Consider the following 25,109-nt stretch of genomic DNA (forward strand, 5'->3'; position numbering starts at 1 on the left):
CTGAATATTCCCAATGTCCTTTCCAAACAACTTTAAATAATGCCTTGACTAGAAATCTGGAGAAGCAGAGCCAATAAAAGGTTCATACAAAACGTTTTTCTGGCCCAAGACAAGAGATTGGCAGGAGAGTCACCAGCTCAACCTGGAGCACAGCACATGCAGGGACAAAATCTGCAGCAGGTCTTGGAGGCAACAGCCGTTTAGGGAACTCTCAGCCCAGAGACTGTAAGACAACTGATCAAACAGATAATACGGGGAACTTTTGCTGACATAGGGCGAAGGACCCTGCTGCAATGTTCATATGCAACTCTAGGTCTGAGTTCCTAGGCAAAAAGTATTCTACCACGTTGGACTGAAAAGGAGTAAGGGACCTGATCGCAGTCCAGGGTGAAGAACGAGTCATCTATCAGCTCCCTGAGAAAAAAATCCAAAGGACCAGATGGATTCACAAGTGAATGTTACCAAAGATTTAAAGAACAATTAAATCCAACCATATAAACTATTTGAAAAAAACAGAGAATGATTTTTTAGCAAATTCCTTTTATAACACAAATGTGGTGCTGATATTAAAACCAGGGAGGGCAAAAACAGAGAAAGACAACTATAGACCAATTTCCCTAATGAATATTGAGGCAAAAAAAAAATTAAATGAAATATCAGCAAGGAGATTAAAGAAATATATTTTAAAGATCATACTCTGTGACTAAATAGGATTTACCAGAAATGCAGGGCTGGCTCAATATTAGGGAAACTATTAGCAGAATTGACCATCTCAACAACAAAAGCAACAAAACTCATATGATTATACCAGTAGATGCAGAAAAAAGCTTTTGACAAAATACAAGACTCATTCCTGATTAAAAAAAAAAAACACTAGAAAACAAAGGGATAAATGGAATTTTCCTTAAAACAATAAGTAGTATATATCTGAAACTATCAGTAAGACCTGGAACAAGTTAGAAGACTTCCCTATAAGGAGTGGAGTGAAGTAAGGATATCTATTATCACCACTATTGTTCAACATTGTACTAAAAAGTGTTAGCTATAGCAATAAGATAAGAAAAAGAAAGAGAAGAAATTAAAATAAACTAACACTTGGCAGATGATATGATAGTATAACTTAGAGAATCCACTAAAAACTACTTGAAACAATGAACAACTTTGGCAAAGTTGCAGGATATTAAATAAATCCATACAAATTATCAACAAAGTTTATATTATCTACAAAGTTTAGCAGGAAAAAATAAATTCCATTTAAAATAATGGCCCATTAAAAGGCCAGAAATGCATGCAAGCAGCAAGTGGTATAGATTTCATCACAGGATCCTGACTTTTCATCCAGCATACTTCCTACTGCACAGTGCTTCCTTTGTCTGAGAGAGAGAGAGAGAGAGAGAGAGAGAGAGAGAAAGAGAGAGAGAGAGAGAGAGAGAGAGAGAGAGAGAGAGAGACACAGACAGGAAAGATTTGTATAGGGATGACTGCTCATGGGATATGTTATAATGGAAATTCCATTCATATATAGATGGATTGGAGCAGACTGGACTAAAGTCCATTCTAATTCTCAAATTCTGAGTGTTCTGACTCCAGAATTGGTACTATACCATGATTTTCCTTCATAAAGCAGACAGAAGTAAAATAAAAGAAAGGTTGAAGAGTTCTTGTTCCTACTCTCCAGCACCAAAAAACCTATTCTAAACAATGACCCTAACTCTTCCCTGATTTCCTTCTTGCCCCCACCTTGAATTTTGTTAAGCCCTTATTTTGATCCCACCATTCTTAAATAAAGGGAAATGGAAGCATTGTCAACTGAGTCTGTTACATTTCACCATGTCTCAACAGCATCCATGAAGTTATACTGATCCCCTTGAAGTAAAATCTCTACTTTATTTTAGTCCATGAGTAATATCCTCTGCCTTCTTGGATCTTGGCTTTTAGAAACTATTAGAACTCACTACTGAAATATTCCTTATGATGCCATACCTACTAACCCCCATAGAATTTGGCAAAGAGTTTTGTTTTTCCTCCCTTTTCATTTTCATCTTAAAGCCTTTTTTATTTTTATTTTATTTATTTTTTTTTGCATAGGCAATTGGGATTAAGTCACTTGCCTATGGTCACACAGCTAGAAAGTGTTAAGTGTCTGGGGTCACATTTGAACTCAGGTACTCCTGAGTTCAGGGATGGTACTCTATCCACTGCACCATCTAGCTGCCCCAACTTAAAACCTTTTTGATGAAACCTGGTAAGTTTCATTAAATAAGTTGATGAAGCAACAATTTTTTTCTTGGATAACATTAGATGCACTCCATCTCTCAATCCCTAGACCAATCAATAAGCACTAAGTAAACCTAATTATGTACTAAATAGAAAATATACAAATACAAAAGTGAAATAGGCTGTCTTCAAGAAGCTTACAATACTTGGGCTGAGAGAGAACAGATGTTTGTTGTCAGTGCAGGATACATACAACATATATACCAAGTGATTGGGGGTGATGGACAATTGAGGCAGTCAGAAAAGACCTCTTGAAGGAAATGCCATTTGACCTGACCCTGAAGAGAGCTCAGGATGGGGATGAAGAGAGCATTCCATCAATGGGAGAGATTTGGACAAGGCATTGAGATAGACTGAAATATTATATATAGGGAAAAACAGGCTGGTTTGATAAGAATGTAGAGCACAGGACAGGGAGTAGTGATTTATGAGTTAATCCATTACTCCCCATCAGATGGGAAATATATGCTGGAGAACAGTTTTAAATGCCAAACAGAAAGGTTTACATTTTGTCTTACAGGCGATAGGGAGCAACTGGAGATTCTTGAGGAGGTGAGTAATGGATTCACACTTCAGAAATAGTAATTTGTCAGCTCTGGGGAGGATGGATCAAAAAGAAAAGAAGCCAAATGTAAGGAGACCAATTAAGAGGTCACTGTAGTAATTCAAGTGAAAGGATGAGTGCCTGATATGAACAGAGAGAAGGAAAGAAATGCAAAGTGCAATAAGGAAGATAAGACTCCCTTATTCCTACAATCCGAACCCTGGCCCAGAAATTCAAAAACTGTTGTTATTCACTTCTGAGATATTTTTTTCTAAAGTCCCTATCTTTAATCAGAAGCGGTGAGAAAAATCATCACTTGTGCCCCTAAGATAAGGTTTCCTGCCTACATCCCTTTCCCAGGCTTAAAAATATTTCATGGTTCCCTTTGATCTGAGCAAAGTGAAAACTTTTTAGGCTCCTTATTAAGGTCCTTTCGGATCTGGTACCACTTTTTTTCCAGTGTTAACTTTTATTGCTCTCCTCCACGTCCTCTATACTGGGCCAAATTGGATTACATTCTAGCCCTCTTACAAACCCTGCAATCTCCCACCTCCTCACCTTTGCATCTGCCCCTCTCCTAAATCATTGAATTCCTTCTCATTCTTTGAAACCGAACTCAAATGAGACTTACCCCACCAAGCTTTCCCTGACATCTCCAGCCGGTAAGGACACCGACCCTCTCAAACCTGATAGAATATATCGTTTGCACTTCCCTCATGCACTTCTATATTATTTCATATTATCATCTTCTGTCAGCCGGGCGATGCTTGATCTCTTTGCCAAGTGAAGCGACCTGACAGCCAAGGGCAACATCGGTATAGAATACAAACTCATTTGCAAAACATTACAGGGAAGATGGGGAAAGATTATAAGCAGTTAGCATCATTTCACAAAACAGCAAACAGCAGCCCAGGGGAAAAGTGGGAGAAAAACTTGGTTTCAGATCTAGCTAAGCCAGAAGTGGAAGCAGTCAGCAACTATTTTTATCACCATTGACAGTCAAACCACAACCTTTAGACCCTAAAACCTCAGTCTCTGATGTGTTATAAGAGGAAGCAGAAGTGACACCAAAGAAAAGGAAGTCAGAGAGCAGCTCAACTGGACTAAATGCACAGAAAGGAAAACCATGCTGGAAGCAAAACACTGCAAGAATGATTTCTGAGGTAACAAAAATAGGATAAGAAACCAGTGACTAAGGAGAAGACCTCAGTCTTACCTTTCTGCAAAAATAGATGCTTGAAAGGGCTTCAGTAACTAGAAACCCATATACTTATTCTCTCAGTTTTATAAAATTACTAGAAGACTGGCCTATGATTATCAGACGTAGCGTTGATGAAAATAGAAAAGAACACAGAAGCTTTCACAAATGATTACAGACAACCGATGATTGACTTCAAGAACGCCAGATCCCACTGTGTTTCTTCTCGATTAATTATATTTTTAGAAGAATTTGACTCGATAGAGCAAAACATTAAGGCTCTTCTCCAACATTGTTTCTCATGTCTATATCGAGATCATGCAAAATTTCTCAATAGATAGAATTGCAGAGACAACTTTTCCAGCAATTCTCCAATTATCCACAGCAGGTGAGGTATAAAACAAGGAGAGAGATATTTACCAAAGGTATTTAACATCATAGTGGAGGATGACTTCTTTAGGGTTCAAGAGGAACAAAGATTCCCTGAATCTTTGAGGGGTGTGTGTGTGTGTGTGTGTGTGTGTGTGTGTGTGTGTGTGTGTGTGTAGATCTCTAGAAATAGAGATAACTAAAAAGTTAAGAGATCTAGATGTCTACATATCCAGAGTCAGTGAGAACTAGAGATAGAGATCTGCTGACGTGCTAATTCATGGGCACATCATAAGCTAGGCAAGAAGCACACTTGATTATTCAGGTGTAGCCTGTTAGGCTAATCTCTTTTGAGGGACACTTGATCTCATTCATCTCAGCTTCTTTACCATTCTAGAATTAGGTGTAATCAGCACAATGTCATCTGCAAACTGAATCAACCAGGACCTTATCATCTATAGCAGGAATATCTATAGGTATCTATCGATATTTATCAAGTTAACTCTATCTAGAGATATAAATATATCTATAATTCCTATCTAAAAATATAGGCATATCTTACCTATGATACATAAGTTTTTCAACATGAGACTGACTTGTTTTACAAGGACATTGGCAAATGGGCCGATGTAACCAAAATGACTTCCAAAACCATTGGCTTTAAATCAAAGATCATGCAATCTCACTATTGTTGGCCAATGCCAAGGATGACTTTAAGTGCAAACTCCTAGGGTTATTCATTGATCAGCTGATGAAAATATGAGCAGAGGCTTGAAGAAACCTAACCCCATAATTTCTCTGCTTCAGTGTTCACTAATTTGTGTTCACAGCAATTTCATAGACCATGACTACTGCAAATGATGAGGATCATCTGTTCTTCATTTAGTAGGCTTTGTATTTGTCAAGTGAAAACATGATAAAAGCAAAAAATGATGGCTAAACGTATTAGCTGATAGAATCAGGATCCCCCCAAAATCTCAACACGTTGATATTATGGGCTTAATGAAAGATGTTGAAATTAACAGGAATAAATGAAAAGATTTAAGCTTGGGTTAGAATAGTTAACTTCCCAAATTCAAGATGAAGGAAGCGTGACAAACAGTTTATCTTGAATAATAATAATTATAGTAACAGTTATAATAGCTAACATTTTATAGCATTTTCTCTGTGCCCCGATGTTGTGCTAAACATTTTACAAATATGATCTCCTCTGATCTTCAAAAGAATTCTGAAAGTTGATGCTATTATTATCCCTATTGTTTTGTAGTTAGGGAAACTGAAGCATACAAAAGGTAAAAGTAATTTGCCCAAAGTCACACAGCTAGGAAGTGCTTGAGGCTGGATTTGAACTCCAAGTTGTATTCGCTACACCTAATAAATAGGTCTGAAGATTTTAGAGAACTAAAATCTTAGTTGAATTCTGGGGAAAGGGGGAGAACATATATAAACAGGTAAATATTTACAGTCAGTTAATAAATATTTATACTATGTTTCAGGTGTTGTTTTAAGTACTGAAGATATAAATACAAACATAATTCTTACCCTCAAGAAGCTTACAATCAAATGAAGGAAGACGGGGAAAGGAAGCAGAAAAATGGAAAGAGTGTTGTGGTGTCTTAGGAGATGCTGGGTTTTGGTGGGAAAAAAATCAGAGAAGTTTTAAAGTCATAGTAGATGTTCTTGATGCGGGAAAGATTCCAATCTTTGATTCCCAACCCCCCTAGCTAATGTAAATTACCCTTTGACTCACAAATCCTGGTCTCTTTGAATTCCAATACAAGATCCGGACCTGTCCCAGCCCCACCCGGATCTGAGCCAACTTTGGGGCTACACCCCAAAGCCCCTCGAGCTAAGTCTCTGACTTAAAAGGACCACACTGGGAACCCCTCTTTGCAGAGATTTCAAACATGATAGCCATGTGAAGACCCTCTGTCCACTGGACCCTCTGCCCTCCTTATCTCTACCTTTACCTATCTTCTACTTCTAAACTCAGTAATAAACCTCTTTTATTAATCTAGCTCTCCGGGCCAATAAATGCTTTTATTGGGAATTCCACGCCGCTACTAGACCTCATATACTGCCGTATCCTTGCGCCGAATCCAAGGGGGTTGCAGGGGAACTCAGTTTGACTCCCTGTACCCCAAACCTGCCACTAGATCTTAACTAAACCCTAATTTCATTTAGGTACCCCAAATGTAGACCTCAACATGTGGTCTACACCTCAACATTTGGTTCCTGACCTCAACATTCTGAACTGAGCTCCCTCCTACAGTGGAAGTTTTGAAGTTCTGGCTTTACACTCCAATCAGAGAAACAGAAGCTAATGATGAGGCAGAATACAGGATAATTTCAGAAAGGAAAAAGCACTAAAAACTAGCAGAATCACAAAAAGTTCTACCAAGGAAATAGCCTACGAGCTGAGCTTTGCTGGAGATGGCAAGGCTATTTATTATCGGAAAGAAGCACCAGACTAGATCTGCTTGTTCTTAAGTGCACAAAATCAGAAGAAATGGGCTGAGATTGTAAAGAGAAAATTTAGGTTTGGCAGAAAGAGCAATTTCCTAACAAGTAGATTCTCCAAGCATAAAATGGGCAGTTTCTCCTCGTTTAAGGTCTTCTAGCAAAGGCTGAACATTCTTTGGTTGAGTTTAATGGGGAAGGGACTCCCTTTTAGCCACAGTTTGGAGTCAATGGCTTCTAAAGTCTCTTTCAATGCTGAGATTTTTTGAATACTGATATCAAAAGGATGAGTTTTTGGTTTAAGGGGCAGCTTAGTATGGATGACAGAACTCCACTAGTTCTCAAAAGTAAACAAGTCTACTCTCCTCTTCATATTCAATTCTGGGTCCATATTGTTGTCCATCTGTAGTGACTAATTATCCACATAATCCTTTTGCTGTATAACAATTAGCAGATATTTGGAAAATCCTTCTGCAGCTCCCTCACCTGCAGAGCCTGCCTCACATGCAAGTTTAATATTTTCCCCCCAGCCTTACCTTTGGACATCTGAGAGTCAGCCAGCCCTCATCGAGAATGGTTTAACATTTTCCTGACCCTGGGTAACATAACCACAGATTTCTTTGACTATAAACCTCATGGCAATGCTTTATGCTAAGACTTTTTTTTTTTCAATAGTCATCTAACGAATCCACAAATTTGGCTACTTTTCCAACTTTTCCATACTTTCTTCACATGCTATAAATGTTACTTTAAGAATTTCTAGAGCAGCCTCATATACAGATTGGCAATCTTCCTTTTTTTGGATATATCATGGGGTTGATTTATTGAAATTGAACTCATGGTGAACACCACTATAACTCATGCCTGAATGTGAAGCTTATCCAACACATGCATTTTCTTTATTTTCTCAGTAAGGTACAGCACAGCCTTCTCATGCTTCCAGAGCACAAGGCAGCCCTTCAGCATTATACTTGGGGGGGCCATTTTAAACAGTGAAATCCACAAAAAGCACCAAAATGTGAAAAATGTGGCACTAAATAGATCAGGAAAATGACATCTGTTTACAGCACGAGAGCCGAGACAAGAAGGGAGAGTGTTTGCTAGTTTTATCTCAGCTAGGAATGTCGGGCAACTCAAATTTTTCATCATTCTGCCCATGTTGAGGATTGACCACAAAAGTATTAGGAATATTGATTTGGAGATTACAAATAAATTTTAGAGGGTAGGCAAATTCATAAATACAAAAATCTGAAAATGATAAGGAACAACTTTATTGCGAGTAAAGCATTTTACAAATCTCAAAGTGCTCTACAAATATCAGCCATTGTTATTGTTATTATTTATTACCACTATCTTTATCCAAGTCATTGATTTGGCCAGCACAGAATGAAGGGGATATCTCTAGAGCACTTCACTAGAAATGTCTTTCCAAATGGATCTTTGGGAATTGCTCTTTGGAACTGGTCATTCCAGCAGCTCTGAATTATTTTACTTCTAGAACTGTTCACCCCACAGCTCTCCATATGGTCCACAAAAAGAGCATGAATTTCTTTGTCAAATGTTTTGCTAAACTGCAAATCACCTAAATAAATGGCATTCTCCTGATCACCCAATCTAGTAATCCTCTCAAAAAACTTAATTACGATAACCTGATATGATCTATTCTTGATAAAGCCATGCTGGCTCTTGGAAATGATTGCTTCCTTTTCTTGTTGATCATGAAGAGAAAAGAGCATGAGGGAGAAAAAATACATTTTTATTCGTTGAAACAAAGTTAAATTATAAATAAAAATCCTTCTTGGCAGAGGAAAAAAAGAGAAGGAAAATCAGATTCAAGGAATTCTAAATTCTTCTCCTGCCTATGATTATCATTCAGTTTACCCTAAGCATCATTATTATCCCTTCCTAGATTATTTGCCCAATAAAGCTAAAGAAAACACCCCAAAACAAAACCTTTTTTTCTCCCCTTAGCATTTCTAACCAGCCTGAGCTTATTCTAAGGCTTAGTGATCCAACCTTACTTTTATAGGGCTATGAGAAATTTCTTATTCATTCCCTTTTAACTTCCCTTGCTTTCACCTTCTGGATGTATCACTTTAAAATCTGAGCTGCTTGATGAATTAGATCCCTGTGATCTACACTAGTCTCTTTAGCTCCTTCTTCTTTTCCTCTAAACTGAATGATTTCTTACTCCCATAATTTCAGCTACCATCTCTAAGTATCAGACTCCCCAATCTTATATCTCCAGTCCTAACTTCTCATTTGAGCTTTAGATCTGCAATCCCGCATGTCTACATGCCATTTTCCTACATATCCCACCATAGCTCCCAACTTAATCTCCAAAACTAACCTTATGTTTTCCCTTGTTCTTCCTCTTCGCTTTACAATTTGTGGTGTCGATCTCATATTTGAGAACTTGAAATTAGTTTTTATTCTTCTTTCTTCCTTATCCCTCAGACCAAATCATTTAGCAAATCCTATCAAGTCTATCTCTAAAATCTCTCTTGCATCTGTCCTTTGCCCTTTATTCTCACTAGGAAGGGAAAGGGAAAGAAATAAATTGCTTATATAGTTACCACAATGCACCAGACACTGTACTGAGCGTTTTTCACACTCATTTCATTTGATCTGAGACAACCTTAGTATAGACTGTCATTATCATAGGTCAGATTTACAATATCATTCTAAAAGCTCATCCCACATATATTTTCTCCCCTTCCCAATCCATTCGCTACATGATCTATATTATATGTATAACTGATCACGCCCTTTCTCTGCTCAAAAACATTCAGTTGGGCCCTTTTGCCTATTACAGAATGTTCAAATTCTTTGGTCTAGCTTCTGAGAACTCCTTTTGCCCCATCTCTTGATCTAGTAATAGTCTATTTTCTAGACTTAGCTCATTTCACTCCCCTTCTTTCACTGTATCCAATCATCCCACTAGATTACTCTCTACTCTCTGAGCATGCTTTGTTCTTTCATCCCTCTCTGCCTAAATCCTCCTTTCCCCTGTGTAACTGTTGAATTTCTACCTGTCATTCAAAGAACAATTCAAATGCCAGCAACCCTTCCCCAACCAACAGTGTTTTTCCCACTTGTACTACATATAATGTTTTGTTTTAGAAATTTCACATGCAAAAACAAAGAATCCAAAAATATGTTACTTATAAGAAACATACTTAAGATGGAAAGATGCACAGAAAATTAAGATAATGAATCAAAATCTATTATACTTCGGCTGGCATGAAAAAAAGGCAGTTAGCAATCATAATCTCAAGCAACATCAAAGACGTAACAGAAAAAAGAGAAATTACATTTTGCTGAAAAATACTATAGACAATGAATTGATATTAATATTAAATATATGTATTAAATGGTATAGTATTTAAATACTTGAAGGAAAAGTTAAATGAGGAACAGAGAAAACAAAGATAACAAAATTATAACAGTAGAGTCATTTAATTTACCTTTGTCAGGACTAGATAAACTTAAGCAAAAAAATACACAAAAGCGAGTGAAGGAAGAACCTGAATGAAATATTTGGGAAATTATATTCTAAGAAAGCTAGATATACTAGACCTTGAGAGATTGTTGGATGGGAATAGAAAGAAGTATATATATTTTTCATCTGTTCATGGAACCTTAGCAAAAATTAGCCATGAAGAGGAATCAAGAGCAAAGAGTCAGCATTTTTGCTCAATTCACTGGAATATCTCTTTCACCACAACCTGGAAAACACACCAGGAATTCTGATCAAGAAAGTCAAGAAAAAGTCACCATGAGTCATTTTTCCAGTCTAGGATAACTTAGGAAGATACACTGCTCTTTGCTCTGGGCTGGGGCTTCCCAGAAGTGCATTGGGGCAGCAGTGGAATGAGCATTCTGGCACCCAGGGGTCTGAGACTAAACAGGAGAAAAGGAAGCACAGAAAGAGATCCCAGGCAGTCTCTGAACCAGCACTGGGAAGAGAAACAGATGCTGCCTGGTAGTTCTGTCACCCATTCCCCAGTTCCTGGTTACAGTGCTAGGACCGAGAGGAGCAATAGAGAGTAAATGTGGCCCAAGCTGTATGTGAGGCAAGAAATAAGTTCCAAAACTTGTGTGGCTCCGAGTCCTGGAGCAGAGTGGAGACTCAGTTTGAACCTTCAATCCTACACATAATCCTCAACAGAACAATCATGGCAGGGACCCAAGACCAAAGGGGACCTGGCAGTTCAGTCTTTGTTTGATGTTGCTTTGTTTGAGATCATGAGTGCTGCTCTCACTTTTTTTTTCTCGCAGAAGCATAATAGATTTTGCTTCAGCCTCTTTTTTTTTAAACTTTCTGTGGCTTTTCTGTTTCAAGTATGAACCTGCAGAACTTCCCAGCAGGCTAAAAGTGAATAAGTCCAGCATCAGTCTGCTGAAATTCAACCACACACAATCCAACAGACCCAAACCTGGGTCAGGAATTTGCAGAGCTCTGACCAGGAAAGTAGTAAACAGGTTTCTTCTCAGGTCACAGCACTTTGGAAACGCTGAAAATTTACAGGCTCTCAGACTGAGCGTGAAAACAGCAGAAGGACTAAAGACAGAAGCTTAGGTTTGACTTCTCCCCCAGAATTGAACAGACCCCAATACAAACAGAGAAAAGCAGAAATATCAAATGAATCTCTTTTTTTGACTAAAATAAGATGAAATACAGGTTTAAATTTATTGGAAATTAAATAATCTAATCCTAAAGAATGAGTGGGTCAAAGAGTAAATCCAAGAAACAATCAATAATTTCATTAAAGATAATGACAACAATGAGATAATATCCTAACTGCATGGGATGCAAAGTAATACATAGGAAAAATTAATTTTTCAAAAAATTTACATCAATAAAAGAGCAAAAAAAAATAAAGCAATGAATGGAATGCAACTAAAAAAAAAAGAAAGAAAAACAACAAATTAACCCTCTTCTCAATTAAACACCAAAATAGAAATCCTAAAAATCAATAGGGAAATTAGCAAAATTAAAAGGTATGAAATTGAATAAATAAAGCTAGAAGTAGTTTTAAAAAAAAAAATAGATAAGCCAATTTGATTTAAAAAGAAAAAAGAAAATCAATTTACCAGCATCAAAAATAAAAAGGTAAACTCAAAATGAATGAAGAAGAAATAAAAACATGGGGAACTATTTCATCCAGCTATCTGCTAATAAAACTGACACTCTAAAAAAATGAATGAATATTTATAAATATATAAATTGGGCAAAAATACAGAAGAGGAAATAGAACACTTAAATAACCCTATATTAGAAATTCAACAAGCCATAAATGAGTTCCCTAAGGGGAAAAAAATATTACAGAGCTGGATGGATTTATAAGCAATATCTACCAAACATTTAAGGAGCAACTAATTTCAATATTATATAAACTTGGGAAAACATTGGTAAAGGAATGCTACTGAATTTCTTCTATGGCACAAATATGGCCATCCTTCCTAAACAAAGGAGAATAAAACAGAAAAAAAAAGAAAACTATAATCCAATTTTCCTAATGAATACTTATTTTAAAATTTTAAATAAAACATTAAAAAGAAAATTCTAGCAATATATCACAAAGGTTATATACTGTGACCAATATAGACTGAACCCAGAAATGTAGCCTGGTTCAACTGTCAAAAGCATAAGTGATTATGTCAATAACAAAAGGAACAAAAATCAAGATTATTTCAATAGATACAAAAAGGTGAAAAAAGCTCTTGACAAAATACAACACCATTTTTGTTTAAAATGTTGGACAGCATAGGAATAAACCAAGCTTTCTTTAACATGTTAAGTGGTATCTATCTAAAACTAAATAGCAAACATTTCTATAAAGGGCATATGCTAGAAAAGTTTCCAGTAAGATCATGGGTAAAGCAGGGATAATCAGTGTCCCCATTACTATTCAATATTGTGTTAGAAATGCTAACCACATCAATAAGACAAGAAAAAGGAATGGAAATAAGCATAGTCAGCGATGATGAAGCAAAATTATCACTTTCTGCAAATAATATAATGATTTACTTGAGAATCTTTAAGAATCAACTAAAAACCAAATCTAACAAATTAACAATTACAGCAAAATTGCAGGATATAAACTTAGATCATCAGCATTTCTGTAAATTACCCGCAAACTCAATAGGAAGAGACAAAAAGAGAAATTCTATTTAAAATAACTAAAGATGGTATAAAATAAAATAAAATATAAAATTACAAAACACCCAAATAAAGATAGATGTAAATAAATGGAGAAACAGTAATCACACATGGGCCAAGCCACTATATATTAATGTTTGTATCTTATCACTCCACTAAGCTGGAGATTCTACAAGAAGAAGGACTATGTTTTACCAAAACTCTCAGGCTCTTCTGACATCTAGCACTGAGTTCTACACAGACAACAGGTGCTTTACAAAGGTTGGTTGGGTAAATTAATGAAGATTAAGAAATAAATACATGTATTTTTCTACCTAAAGATACTTTCTTAAAGCTTTCACTTTAGCAGAGATTCAATGGCCTAGATTATAGATGCCTCAGGTAATTGTGGAACGTTAAGAATTTTTATTCCATATTCCCATTCAGATGCCCCTGTGCTGGTAAACATATGAGCAAGATTGGCTACAGGTAAAAGTGTGAAGTTGGTAACTTTCTCTAATGTCCTACTCCCAATCCATCTCTATGTTTCCCGTCCCTACAAATCTCACTGCATTGTGCTTCCTGCCCCAGGGCACTCATACTACCCTTTACATTTAGGAATTGCTACTGGCCACATTCTAGGTTTCATTGAAATATACTTGCCAATTCCATTTACTAGACAAAGGCTAGAACGGTAATCTGTGACCAGATTATAGGTCTCCACTACTGGGCTAGTGAATTTCTGCTTTATTCCATGTGGGGTGGGAAGTCACAGAAAACTGTGGAACTGAGCAGAATGACACATAAAAGGTAATATTCTGAGAAGATAAATGTGATGGTGAATAGAATGGATTGGAGGGGTCAGAGAATGACAAGAAATAGAAGACGGAAGTTCATTGTGTATCCATGATATAAGGAGGGCATGAATTAGAGTGGTGGCAGTGAGATAGAGAAGAAAGAAGAGAGTCAGGAGACTGGAAAAGAAAAAAATAACCATATACTTGGATCAATGCAACAAGGTGATATGGTTTTAAAAAAAAAAAAAAAAAAGAAGAAGTAGATTTGGAATCAGAGAAAGCTCAACTCTGCCCCTCATTATTTGGGATCTAAATCCCTTTATATCTCTGGGTCTCAGGATCTGCATCTAGAAACTGAAGGGCTCAGACTCCTCAGGTTCCTGTCAGTTTTACATCTATGATCTTATAACCCCTTGGGGAATAGATCTTACCGGCACCAGCCCTGTTGGGGACAGTCTAACAACACAGCATAGGGGCCTCAGACCAATCTGGATCCCTCTGCTGCACCACAGGGTGCCTAGAGCTCCATTAGGACTCTTTAGGTATTTGGAAGAGAATGAGAGAGGCAAACAGATACTGACCAAATTCGCTTGCCTATTTTTGCCCTATTCCTCCTTTTTCCAATCTTTATCCGATGTATTTATTCAATGTGAAAGTCACTAAATTAATTTTTTACATGAGTAGAAATTGTCAATTTTAGAAGCACATATGCGAATCTCCCTGTACAGGAGGGAACATGAATCCGATTAGTTAAAAATAGCATTTGTACTCCTTCCCCCCACACGCTAATTTTAATAAACTTACTCTGGAATTAGCCTGCCACTATGAAGATAGCTGAACATCAAAAATATTCCTAATAAGCAGTGAACATGTCTAACAAGAGTTTTAAAGACATCCAGAGAACTTTTTCCACTTTTAAAAAAATAATGCAATAATATTTCATCTAAAACATAATTCATCATATCATCCACTCTCTGTCTCCTATCTTGGAACCTTGGACTCGTCTTTGGCTCATCCCTTCCCATTTTCTGTTTTCCAAATTGCTATTCACTAAAGCTGATCTGTGTTTTCTTCCCTCTTTATCCAGGCTATCTGCTTAAAGTAGGTCCTCATTGTCTTATATATACCTGAATAACTACAATAGCCTTCCTGCTGCTCTCTCTGGTTCCTCTCTTTTTGCCCTCTAAATCACCCTGCCAAACTAACCTTCCTAAAAATGCTTTCATCCTTTTGTTCAAAAACCTTCAGTAGCTCCCAGTTTCATAGAATTAGAGCTGTGTGATCCAGACACAGTGGTCTAAGCCAACTTCCTTTTTTACAACTCAGGAAACTGAGTCTCCATGCTATATGTTTTCCTCCTTTCCTTGAAATGACTAATCTTTCTTATTCTACTACCACTCAAACACTACTCATTCTTTGACAAGTGTCACTTTTTCTAGGAAGCTTTCCCTGACTATTTTCAATTCTCAAATCTCCATGAGCACTGTCTGCACCACACAGATTAGCCCTTAATTAGATGCCATCTTGTTTTATTTGATACTGTTATATGTACGTCTTTCTTGTTTCTAAAGCTACAATGCAGCTCCTTAAAATTGGAGGAACAAAGTTTTATCCATTTTCAAAAAAAGAAAAGAGTAGAATTTTCAAACTGTAAGCCATGGACCTAGATATTAATTCCTGACAAGATTTTCAAAGGCAATCAGATGGTGTGGTAAATAGAACACTGGTATCAAATTCTGAAAACTCTGAGTTTGAAATCTGCCTCAGACACTCACTAGTTACGTGACACTGTACAAGTCACATAACCTCTCTCAGTCTATCTTTCTCATCTATAAAATGAGAAATAATAATAGCAACTACCCCAAAGGGGTTTTCTGAGTACAGAATAAGATACTATATAAAAAAAAGCTCTTTACAAACTTTAAAAATGTTATCTTAAATGTTAGCTATTATGATGATTTATGAGCCCTTAGAAAGGGAAATTGCAATCACCAAGAGTCAGTATGGCATTATTCTTATTCTACTTATTATTATATACTCATGGAGGGCTTAATATATGGCAGGTAGTGTGTTGAGAGCTTTTCGAATATTATCTCTTTTAATCCTTACTGAACCACTCTGGAAGGTAGGTGTTATTATCCCCATTTGACAGATGAGGAAAATGAAGCAAACGGAAATTATATATCATGCTCAAGGTCAAATGGGAATAGATTTAAACTCATTTTTCCTGTCTCTGAGTTTAGGATTCTGTCCTCTGCACCCCCTAGCTGCCTAAAAACCAGGCTATTCACAGAGTAACTAGTCAGGCTCCTACAAGAACTACTATAGATATATAGATATAATATACTTAGATTTCAGCAGAGCATTTGACAGGATCTGTCATGTTATCCTTGCCAATGAGAAATGTGGGACAAATGATAATGCAGATAATACAAATGATAATGAAAGGATTTAGAGGAAAGGTGGATGACCCGACCCAGAAGCTGACAGACTAGTCATTCACGAGTTAGCTTTGGAAGGAAGTCTCTAGTGGAGAGAGGGCCCTCCAGATTCTTCCTTGGCCCTGTGCTCTTCATCATTTTTATCAATCATGAGAACGAAGGCATAAATGGCGTGCTTGTCAAATTTAGAATCACAGAATTAGGGAGTTGGAAGGGTCCTCTGCAGCTGCCTGGTCCAGCCCCTACCCAAAAGGCGGCCCGTTTACAGATGACATGCGGCTGTTCGTTAGGGAGGGCAAACATGCTGGATAATCATGAGGATCCAAAGAAATCACAATGGGCTGAACTAATGGGCCAAATCTGAAAAGATGAAAGTTAATAAGAATAAAGTGAAGTCCTGAACTTGCCCAGGGGCACTGAGTAGCAGAACCAGAATGAGAAATTCAGTTGGGGGGGAAAAAAAACAAATTTGTACTAGACAGCCTGGGAGGAAGAAGAATAGATGAGCAGCCCCGTCCTATGAAAGTGATATGAGAGCCTGAATGGATTATAAATTCTGTAGGAGCTGACAGGGTGATATGGCCGCCAAACAACAAAGTATCTTGGGCCACCTTGAGGCAAAGCATCCATGGAGAAAGAGCTGAGGGTCCAGCTGCCTCACTCCTCAATGGACCACGTTTGGAGTATTGTCTTCCATTCTGGCACCATATTTTAGGAAAAAGCTCAGGATCCTGAAGTATATTCCAAAAAGGGAGACCAGAAAAAAAAATCATAGGAGAGAAAACCTGGCTCGTGAAGAGCAATTAGTTGTTGGGTATGTTTAGCCTGGAGAAAAGATGCTATGGCTGTCCTGAAATGTTTGGATTGTTATTATATTGGAAGATACTTTAGACGGATTTGATTTGGTTCCACAGAACAGAGCTAGGAGGAGTGGAGACGGGGAAGGGGATGGCTGAGAGGTAGATTTAAACCCCATGAGCCCCGGATAACCAGGATGTTTTCCTTTTGGGCCATGGCTGTTGTTACTGGTGTTCTTGGTATTCCTTTGTATCCCTAGTGCTTGGTGCAAAGCCTGGACCATAGTAGGCCCTTAGATTAATGTTCAATGCCTCACTGACTCAACATAAGGGAAAATGTCTTTGCTGTCCCCCAGAGCTGCCCCCAAGTGGAAAGAGTGGCTCTGACAGTAAATGAGCACTCTCTTCACTGAAAGCCATAAGCCAGATGAGCTCTTACCAGAGATACTGCAGGGAAGTTCCCAATAAGATATCCTGCTCTGAAATTCCAAACCCGAAATTCTGTGATTCCATCCAGGTCTCTTTATAGCACCTAATGAAATTAGCACAGTGCTGGGCACACAGGGCTGTACTTAAGGCATCACAATTTGCCAAAATATCACAAAACTCTTTAGAACAAAGTAGCATTTGGACTAGATTATGTTCCTATAACATAGGGGAAAAGAAAATAGGAAGATATTAAGAAAAACGGAGTTTTAAAATTTGGGGGTCTCATATTTTGTATGGACATCAAAAGTTTATTGATTTGGTGAATTGTTTCAAGATTGTTCAGGATTTTTGGAAGCTCATCTTCAGCAACGATGAAAATCACATTTTCCTGGCACTGGACATTTAATTTCTAAGAGGGAAGATTGGATTTGCCTCTTTCATGGTAATGGCTGTTTACCTGAGGGCCTAAAACAGAGTAGTAATTTCAGCTTGTTATACTAAAAATTTGAAAATAAAAACGATCTCTAAAGGGTCATCTTAAATGAGAATAAATACCTGTGGGTAAATAGGAAAACAAACTGATTGAAAGCCGCTACAGGGCTCTAGGCAGGAAAGTCAATGGAGTGGGGTCCCGGCTGACATTATTCTGTTTCTCCTTGAATTTATGACTTGGAGACTGCTATAGAAACAGGTTTTTTCAAGAGCATGAATGCATAAGGGTAGGGAGCTCAAGCCTTTAGCTTGGAGGGAGACCCTCTTCTTCCCCCACCCCAGTTTCAATGACCAATGGAAAAGCCTCTCTCTACTTCTGGGTTGAGTGTGCATTTCATCATCTTCGATTCAGTTCTTCAATATATATTGCTGTATGTCATTTTCTGCCAGCTGCTTATGGAAAGTTAATGTCTCCAGCTTGATTGTAAGCTCCCTAAAGGCAGGCACTAAGTCAATATACACATTTGCATCCCCTATTTCTATTAGTCTTGGTCCAGAAATAGGCACCCTGGGATGATGGATCAAATCATATTAACCTCACAAACTTCTCCAAACCAAGAAATAGGGAAAATAAAACTCTGCAGGCTACTACTAAAATACAAAATTGCTGTTTCAGAAATGAACATTCTGCTCCAGGACACCTCTGTCTTCTTATTGATTGTGATTTATAATGTCAAGATTCTCTCCCCACCAGTCCCTTCCCCTAATGGAGAGACAAAGAGAGAAGAAGAGAAGGAGGGGGGAAGAGAGAGGGAGACAGAAAAGAAGGGATTAAAGGAGGATAAAGAGAGAAAGGGGAAGGGGGAAAGAAAGGAGGCAAGGGAGAGAGAAATAGGAAGGGAAAGTAGAAGGAAGGAAGGAAGGAAGGAAGGAAGGAAGGAAGGAAGGAAGGAAGGAAGGAAGGAAGGAAGGAAGGAAGGAAGGAAGGAAGGAAGGAAAGAGAGAGGAAGGAAGGAAGAAAGGAAGTAAGGAAAGAGAGAGGAAGGGAAATGGAAGGGAGGGAGGGAGAATGGAAGGGAAAATGGAAGGGAGGAAGACAGAGAAAGACAGACAGACAGAAAGAAAGAAAGAGAAAAGAGAGAGAGAAAGAGAAAGAGAAAGAGAGAAAGAGAGAAAGAGAGAAAGAGAGAAAGAGAAAGAGAGAAAGAGAGAAAGAGAGAAAGAGAGAAAGAAAGAAAGAAAGAAAGAAAGAAAGAAAGAAAGAAAGAAAGAAAGAAAGAAAGAAAGAAAGAAAGAGGAAGTGAGAGGAAGTGGAAGGAAGGAAGGAAGAAAGAAAAATAAGAAAAGGAAGGAAAGAAGGAAGGAAGAGAAAGAGAGGGAAGAAGGGAGGGAGGGAGGGAAAGAGAGACAGAAATCCATAAAAGCAAGGGCTATGATTTCTGATTCTAAGGTATTTTTATCTCTCCGATGCATGACTTCAAAACTTTGGGTTCTAAACAAGAATTGTAGCCCAGAAAAATATAAAAGAAGAGTCACAATCAATATCACAGAAAGAATCCACAAGGGAATCTATGCTGAATGTGATTCCCACTGTAGGAGAAAGGAATGGGGTGCTAAGGTGAAAACAATGGAAGCCCTGGGGGGGAGGGGATTTAAGCTCTCCCTCCTCAGATTACTGTCAGAGAAGAAAGCCAGACATAGGCTGGCATGCACCCTAGACAAAGGAAAGTAGTTTTCAAAGGACTGATAGGAAAGCTAGATAGGACTAAAATTCTAAAAGGAAGTCAGCCCAGGAGGGATTAAAAACTCTCAATAAGGATGCTAAAGCCACAAACAGAAACACTTCTCATGAGGACAGAAGACAGGAATTGGCTGATGAGCCAATGTGGATGCACGAAAAGTTCCCTACACAGATGAACTCACAGGTTCTGTGTCAAGCCTGAATATGAGTCAGCAAAATGATGGGGCAGGCAAAAACCTTTCATCTTCCTCACCTTAGGCTAAAGATTTAAAATCCAGGAACAGAGCTGAGATAATTCCTTAATGCTCTGCCCAGGTCAGACTATAGCTGAAGGACTCTTTGCTGGGTTGGGTGTGCAAGAGCATTAGTGAGCTAGAAAAGCATTCAAAAAGAGACACCGGGACACTTGAATACATGGAAAATATGAGAAATGATTGAAGGACTTTAGCGTGGAGAAGCAAGGATTCAGAGGAAGAGGAAGGACGTGATACTTGCCCTGGAATATTTGAAGAACTGCTATATAGAAGACGGATTCTATTTGATCCTAATGGGCAAAACCAGGAGCAGTGGGAGTCAACTGTAAAGGGGAAAAGTTAGACTTCACATCAGGGGAAAAAGAGCAAACCAACAACTTCCTAACAATTGAAGCTGTTCCAAGACGGAATGTTCCCTAACACGGCATCAGTTTCCCCTCTGTACTGTTCTTCGAGCAGAGTCTGGACCAGCCATTTCTGATATGACTTGGATTTGATTCTACTTGAGGTCTTTTCCATGGAGCCTGTGCTTGGTCCTCTTCTTACTACTCAAACAGCCTCCACCTTAAGTTTAGGCCTTAATCATCTATCACCTGGGCTACTGAAATAGCTTCTTAATTGGTCTCCCTGAATCATCTCGACCTGCTCCAATCCTTCCTCCAAATAACAGCCAAAGTAGCTTTCTTTAAGCAGAGGGATCACACCTTCTTTTCCCTACTCAAAAAATCTCCAATGGCCCCTTATTGTCCTTCAGATAAGATATATAAGCAATTGTGATGATTAAAGTTCTTCACCACTTGGATGCAACCCACTTTTCCAGCTTCATTATACTTTATCCCAAGAAAATTGGGATTCTTGCTCTTCACACATAACACTTCCTCTCCCATATATACATGTTCCCACTTGGCCATCCTCCATACCCGGAAAACACTAGCTCTTCACCTCCTCTTGGATAATCCCTTACTTTCTTCAAGCGCAACCTTCTACACATGAAACATTTCTTGATCTCCCCCAATGCTAGTATCTTCCCTCTCTAAACTATTGATTTTACCTATACTTCAATTGGTACATCTCCCCCGATAGAATGTAAACTATTCAAGAACATGGGCCACTTTGTATTTGTGCCTAGTACAGTGTCTTACAAGTAGTAGACGTTTCATAAATGTTTCCTGACTGATGGAGAAGTCTTGGAAGTCTTTGTTAACTATCACTTGAATGCCAAGCTAATTCTATAATGGGAATGTAGAATAAGAAAGGAAGGCGGGAGAATGTAAGCTGCTTGAGGGCAGGGTAAAGTTCTGGTTTTGTAGTGTCTTCCATGTAACAGACCCTGAACAAATGAATGCTGAATTGAATTGTGGAAGGGGAACTTTCAGGGAGGATGTTGTACAATTGTTTTTCAGGGGTGTCAACTCTTTGCGATCTCACTTGGGGTTTTCTTGGCAAAGAGATTGGGCATGGAAAAAAAAAAAACCAGGGCCTATGATGATTCTGTAATCACATCCACTTTCTCTTGAGCATCCTCTGGGCTTCCTGTTTGAGTGACAATATTTATGCTCGTTACTGAGAGCAATAAGAAGGGGGAAATTTTTTTTCAGTAAGTAAAAATAAATAATCGCTCCAAGAATCAAGAGTCAAAGACCTTTGAACTTGGTACCCCCCAGTCCTTTGAAGACAGCAGACTGCATAGTGTGATTATTCCAGGGATTCCCGCATCATCTGACACAAGTTCTAAAAGTGACCTGGACTGGGCACAATTGGCAAAGACCCAAAGAGTCTGAAAGGTTCTCCTTCATAGGTGATCCTAAGTTTTAGGACAGAAAAGCCCCTCTAGCTCCACGTGTTCCTTTTTACAGATGAGGAGACCGTCCTCTGGCCTAAGATGACACTGGTGGCCCAGCAGAATTGGCCGCCAGGCTCACCAGCTCCCAGCCCAGCGCCCTCACTCTCCATTCGATTAGTCCCGGTTCTCTGGAGGTGACTACTCCCCGACCTCCTCCACAATCGAGGGACGTCCCGAAGGAAATGGGTGACTTCCCTTCAACTGCTGGGAAAAAGCTGGAAACCTGAGCCTGTTTTATTCCTTCAGTTATAGCCAGTTCCTGCGGCCCCGCTCTAGGAGCGGCCCAGGCTCCACGCTCACGGCTGTCACTCACAGGCCCAGGTGGAAGGCGCAGGAGCGAGGTAACAGTTCTTTCCCAAGGAAACGGCTCGGGAAATCCTGCCTCTGGCTCCTTCTAAAGGGCTGCGGGCAGGGAAACCCTATCACCTCCCTTTCCCTCTGCCCTTTCACCTCCCTTTTCCTCTCGCCGGGTCCCAAGCCAGGGCCAGACTCTCACTGGAGAAAACGGTCCCTTTCTCTAACTAAGGCTGGCCTCCTTCCCTCCCCCCAGCCCCCGGCTGACACCAGATGGACACCCAGGGGGAATGGAAAGCGCCGGGGGGAAAGACAAAGGATGGGGTGCGGCAGAAGGGGAAGTCCGGGAAACACCTGGCCGGCTCGGGCGGCCACACCGCGCAGTCCCGGGACCAGCTGCGCGCTGGGGGAGGGGGGAGCCCAGCACAGCTGGCGCGTTCCTGTAGCAGCTCCCCCCGCCCCGCCCCCGCCCCGCAGACCCAGAGCCGGCCCGGGGCCCGGGCCCCTTCCCCAGCTCCCGGGCCCCGGGCCCCGGCCCGGGCAGCGCCTGGCACGTCCTCGGCTGCCTCACCTCGCTCACCAGCCCCTGCCAGTCGCTCTCGCTCCGATTGAAATTCATGGCCTCATCCATGCGTGAAGCAGCTTCATCAATAACCTCCTCCCCCGCCCCGGCTCCCTTCTTCCCCCGCCGGCCCCAAGCAGCCTCGCCGGGCACGGGAGAGGGGCGCAGCAGGGCCGGGCGCCCGCCCCCCCCCAGAGCCCGGACTGGCCCCACGCCCCGCGCCGCGGCCGCCGGCTGCTCCCGCTGCCCGCACTGTTTACTCAACGTCAGCCTTAGCGTGAGGAACGGGAGGAGGAGCCCGCTCCGGAGCCGGGGCCCCAGCGGCCGCTCCCCTCCGGGCGCAGCCACCTGCCCCTGCCCGGCCCACCCGGCCCCCGCCGCCGAAGCCCCGCGCCCGGGCAGCTGCCATCGCCCAGGCCCTGGGGAGGGAGGCCCCCGCCGCACCCCCGAGTCCCCCAGTGCAGCCACGCCGGCCTGGGCAGCACATGGCCGGGGGCAGGAGCCGGGGCCTGCGGGGCCTGCCCACGGGGCTCCTGGTGGGAACCATCGGCAGGATGGGCCCACGTGGCTCCCCTTTTTAGACCATCAATACTGCTCAGCTCTCTGGCTTAATATTTCCTCCCCCGAGGCGCCCCTTTATCTTCTCTCTTCTCCGGGACTAGATAATGTGAGGGACCCATTAAGGAGGTGGGTCAGTCCGACTCCAATCCACGTGGCGGATGGAGCTGCCCTTAAGGAAGCTGCTCCTGGTGCCAACCCCACTGCCAGCTGGAAAGAAGGACGTGGGGCAGGCAAAACCCCTGGGCACTCGGAAGAGAGGGGCCATCCTGAAAGAACCTGGCTCCCTGAAGCAGTCTTTATTAAGCACGCGCATTTAAGTAACATTTTACGGTTTCCGTAGGGCTTTCCTCACAATCTGGGGAGCCAAATAATGCAGCTGGTTTTGTGGGGTTCAGACTGAGAAAGTCCCAGCGTGGAAAACCCCCCCCACCTAGGCCAGTGCAATTTAGCGCCACTTCGAAGTCTTAGAGTGCCAGAGGCCCTGAAAAGCTCATCAATTTATTAAGCACCTACTCTAACCCGCCAGGGGGGGTCCAAAGACAAAACTGGAACAGTCTCTGCCCTCAGCAAGTTTGTGTTCTATGGAAGGAAACGACAGGAACACCTAAGTACGTAGAAAATAACCAAACAGCATATTAAGATAGGGAAAAATTGCAATCCTTGCCCTCATGCAAATAAATTGCAAATAAAAGATACATAGCAGGATGTCCCAAATGTCTTGGTGGAGTTTTATTTAAGCTTTTAAGCTATTATACTATAATATATTATAGGTGGTTGTATATAATATATAATATAAGGTTATATATTATACATTGTTATATGTAATGTATTATGTATTTATATAAGAATATAAAATAACATTATAACATAGAATGTAACATAATAGAACGTGTTCTATTATAGTATATAATATAATGCAACATTATGTTACAGACTATGTTATATGTAACATGTATTATTATATAATATGTAATATAACTGTAATAGTGTAAAAGCTTAAAACTGTACCATGACTTTTGGGACACTCTGGATGGTATAAATGGGAGATAAATACAAAGTAATTTTAAGGGAGGAAGCACAAACAGCTGCTGGGATCAGGAAGGGCTCGTTTAGGATATGGTACTGGAGCTCAAATTTAGAGAAAGCCATTTAAAGCAATCTATCCATGGCTTCACTTTATTGAAAGTATTATCTACATTTTATAGATATTTTCATATTGTTTCATTTGTTCCTAACAACAGCCCTCAGAAGGAGGCAGAGCAGGAAACATTATCTCATTGATATGTGGCTCATATATATCCTGGGATGGATGGATGGATGGATAAGGCATTTATGAAGCACTTACTATGTGCTAGTTACTATACTAAGCTCAAAATATGGGGCTGGGCTTGGTGCTGGATACCCTCCTCATCTCTAGGCATTGAGTCAAAATGGAATACACTGGCTGACTAGTGGTTATCTGTCTTGTCACTTTTTCTTTTCTTGTTTATCTTTAAGATGACTTTTTTTTGCCACTTTTGAATAATTCTACCTTCATAATATGCTGCAGCCTATTCATATCCAATACAGGATTCTCCATTGTCCCTTGGGTGACTTCCTAATTATTCAAATATTCCTAATATTCCTAATTATCCCTTAGGGTTATAAAGGCAATTGTATTTATAGCCATGATTGGTTATTGTGTGACCCACAGCCATGTAGCAGAACTTAAAGAAATATAGAGTTGCTAAAAGTCATTAGAATGTGAGGTCCTTGAGAACAGGGATCATCTTTTACCTTTGTATATCAGGGCTTAGTACAGTCCCTGAAACACTGTAGGCACTTAATAAATGCTTGTTAATTGACTCACTGAAAGAACTGATGATTTTTTTCAAGGCAATGCAGTCTTTCCATGCTGGCCCAGCTCAAACACTCTAGCTACAATATCTGTCCAAGACATTATAGCCTATCTATCCAGTTTCATAC

At 40.0% G+C, this 25,109-nt stretch overlaps 1 protein-coding gene across 4 annotated transcripts in view; it reads right to left on the reverse strand.

Annotated features, from left to right (window-relative positions):
* Positions 1–22,775, reverse strand: part of CCDC149 (coiled-coil domain containing 149) — a 128,958-nt gene extending 106,183 nt beyond the window's left edge. The window contains exon 1 of one of the 4 annotated variants that reach the window (XM_031943151.1): positions 22,593–22,775. In XM_031943151.1, coding sequence (XP_031799011.1) covers positions 22,593–22,652 — 60 coding nt within the window. In that variant the 5' untranslated portion in view covers positions 22,653–22,775. The remainder of the gene's footprint in view (positions 1–22,592) is intronic. The other 3 variants (XM_031943150.1, XM_031943148.1, XM_031943149.1) reach the window with 3 other exon arrangements.
* Positions 22,776–25,109: the final 2,334 nt, after the last annotated feature.

This window comes from Sarcophilus harrisii, chromosome 6 (genome assembly GCF_902635505.1).
Source record: "Sarcophilus harrisii chromosome 6, mSarHar1.11, whole genome shotgun sequence".
In the NCBI taxonomy this organism is placed as follows: domain Eukaryota; kingdom Metazoa; phylum Chordata; class Mammalia; order Dasyuromorphia; family Dasyuridae; genus Sarcophilus; species Sarcophilus harrisii.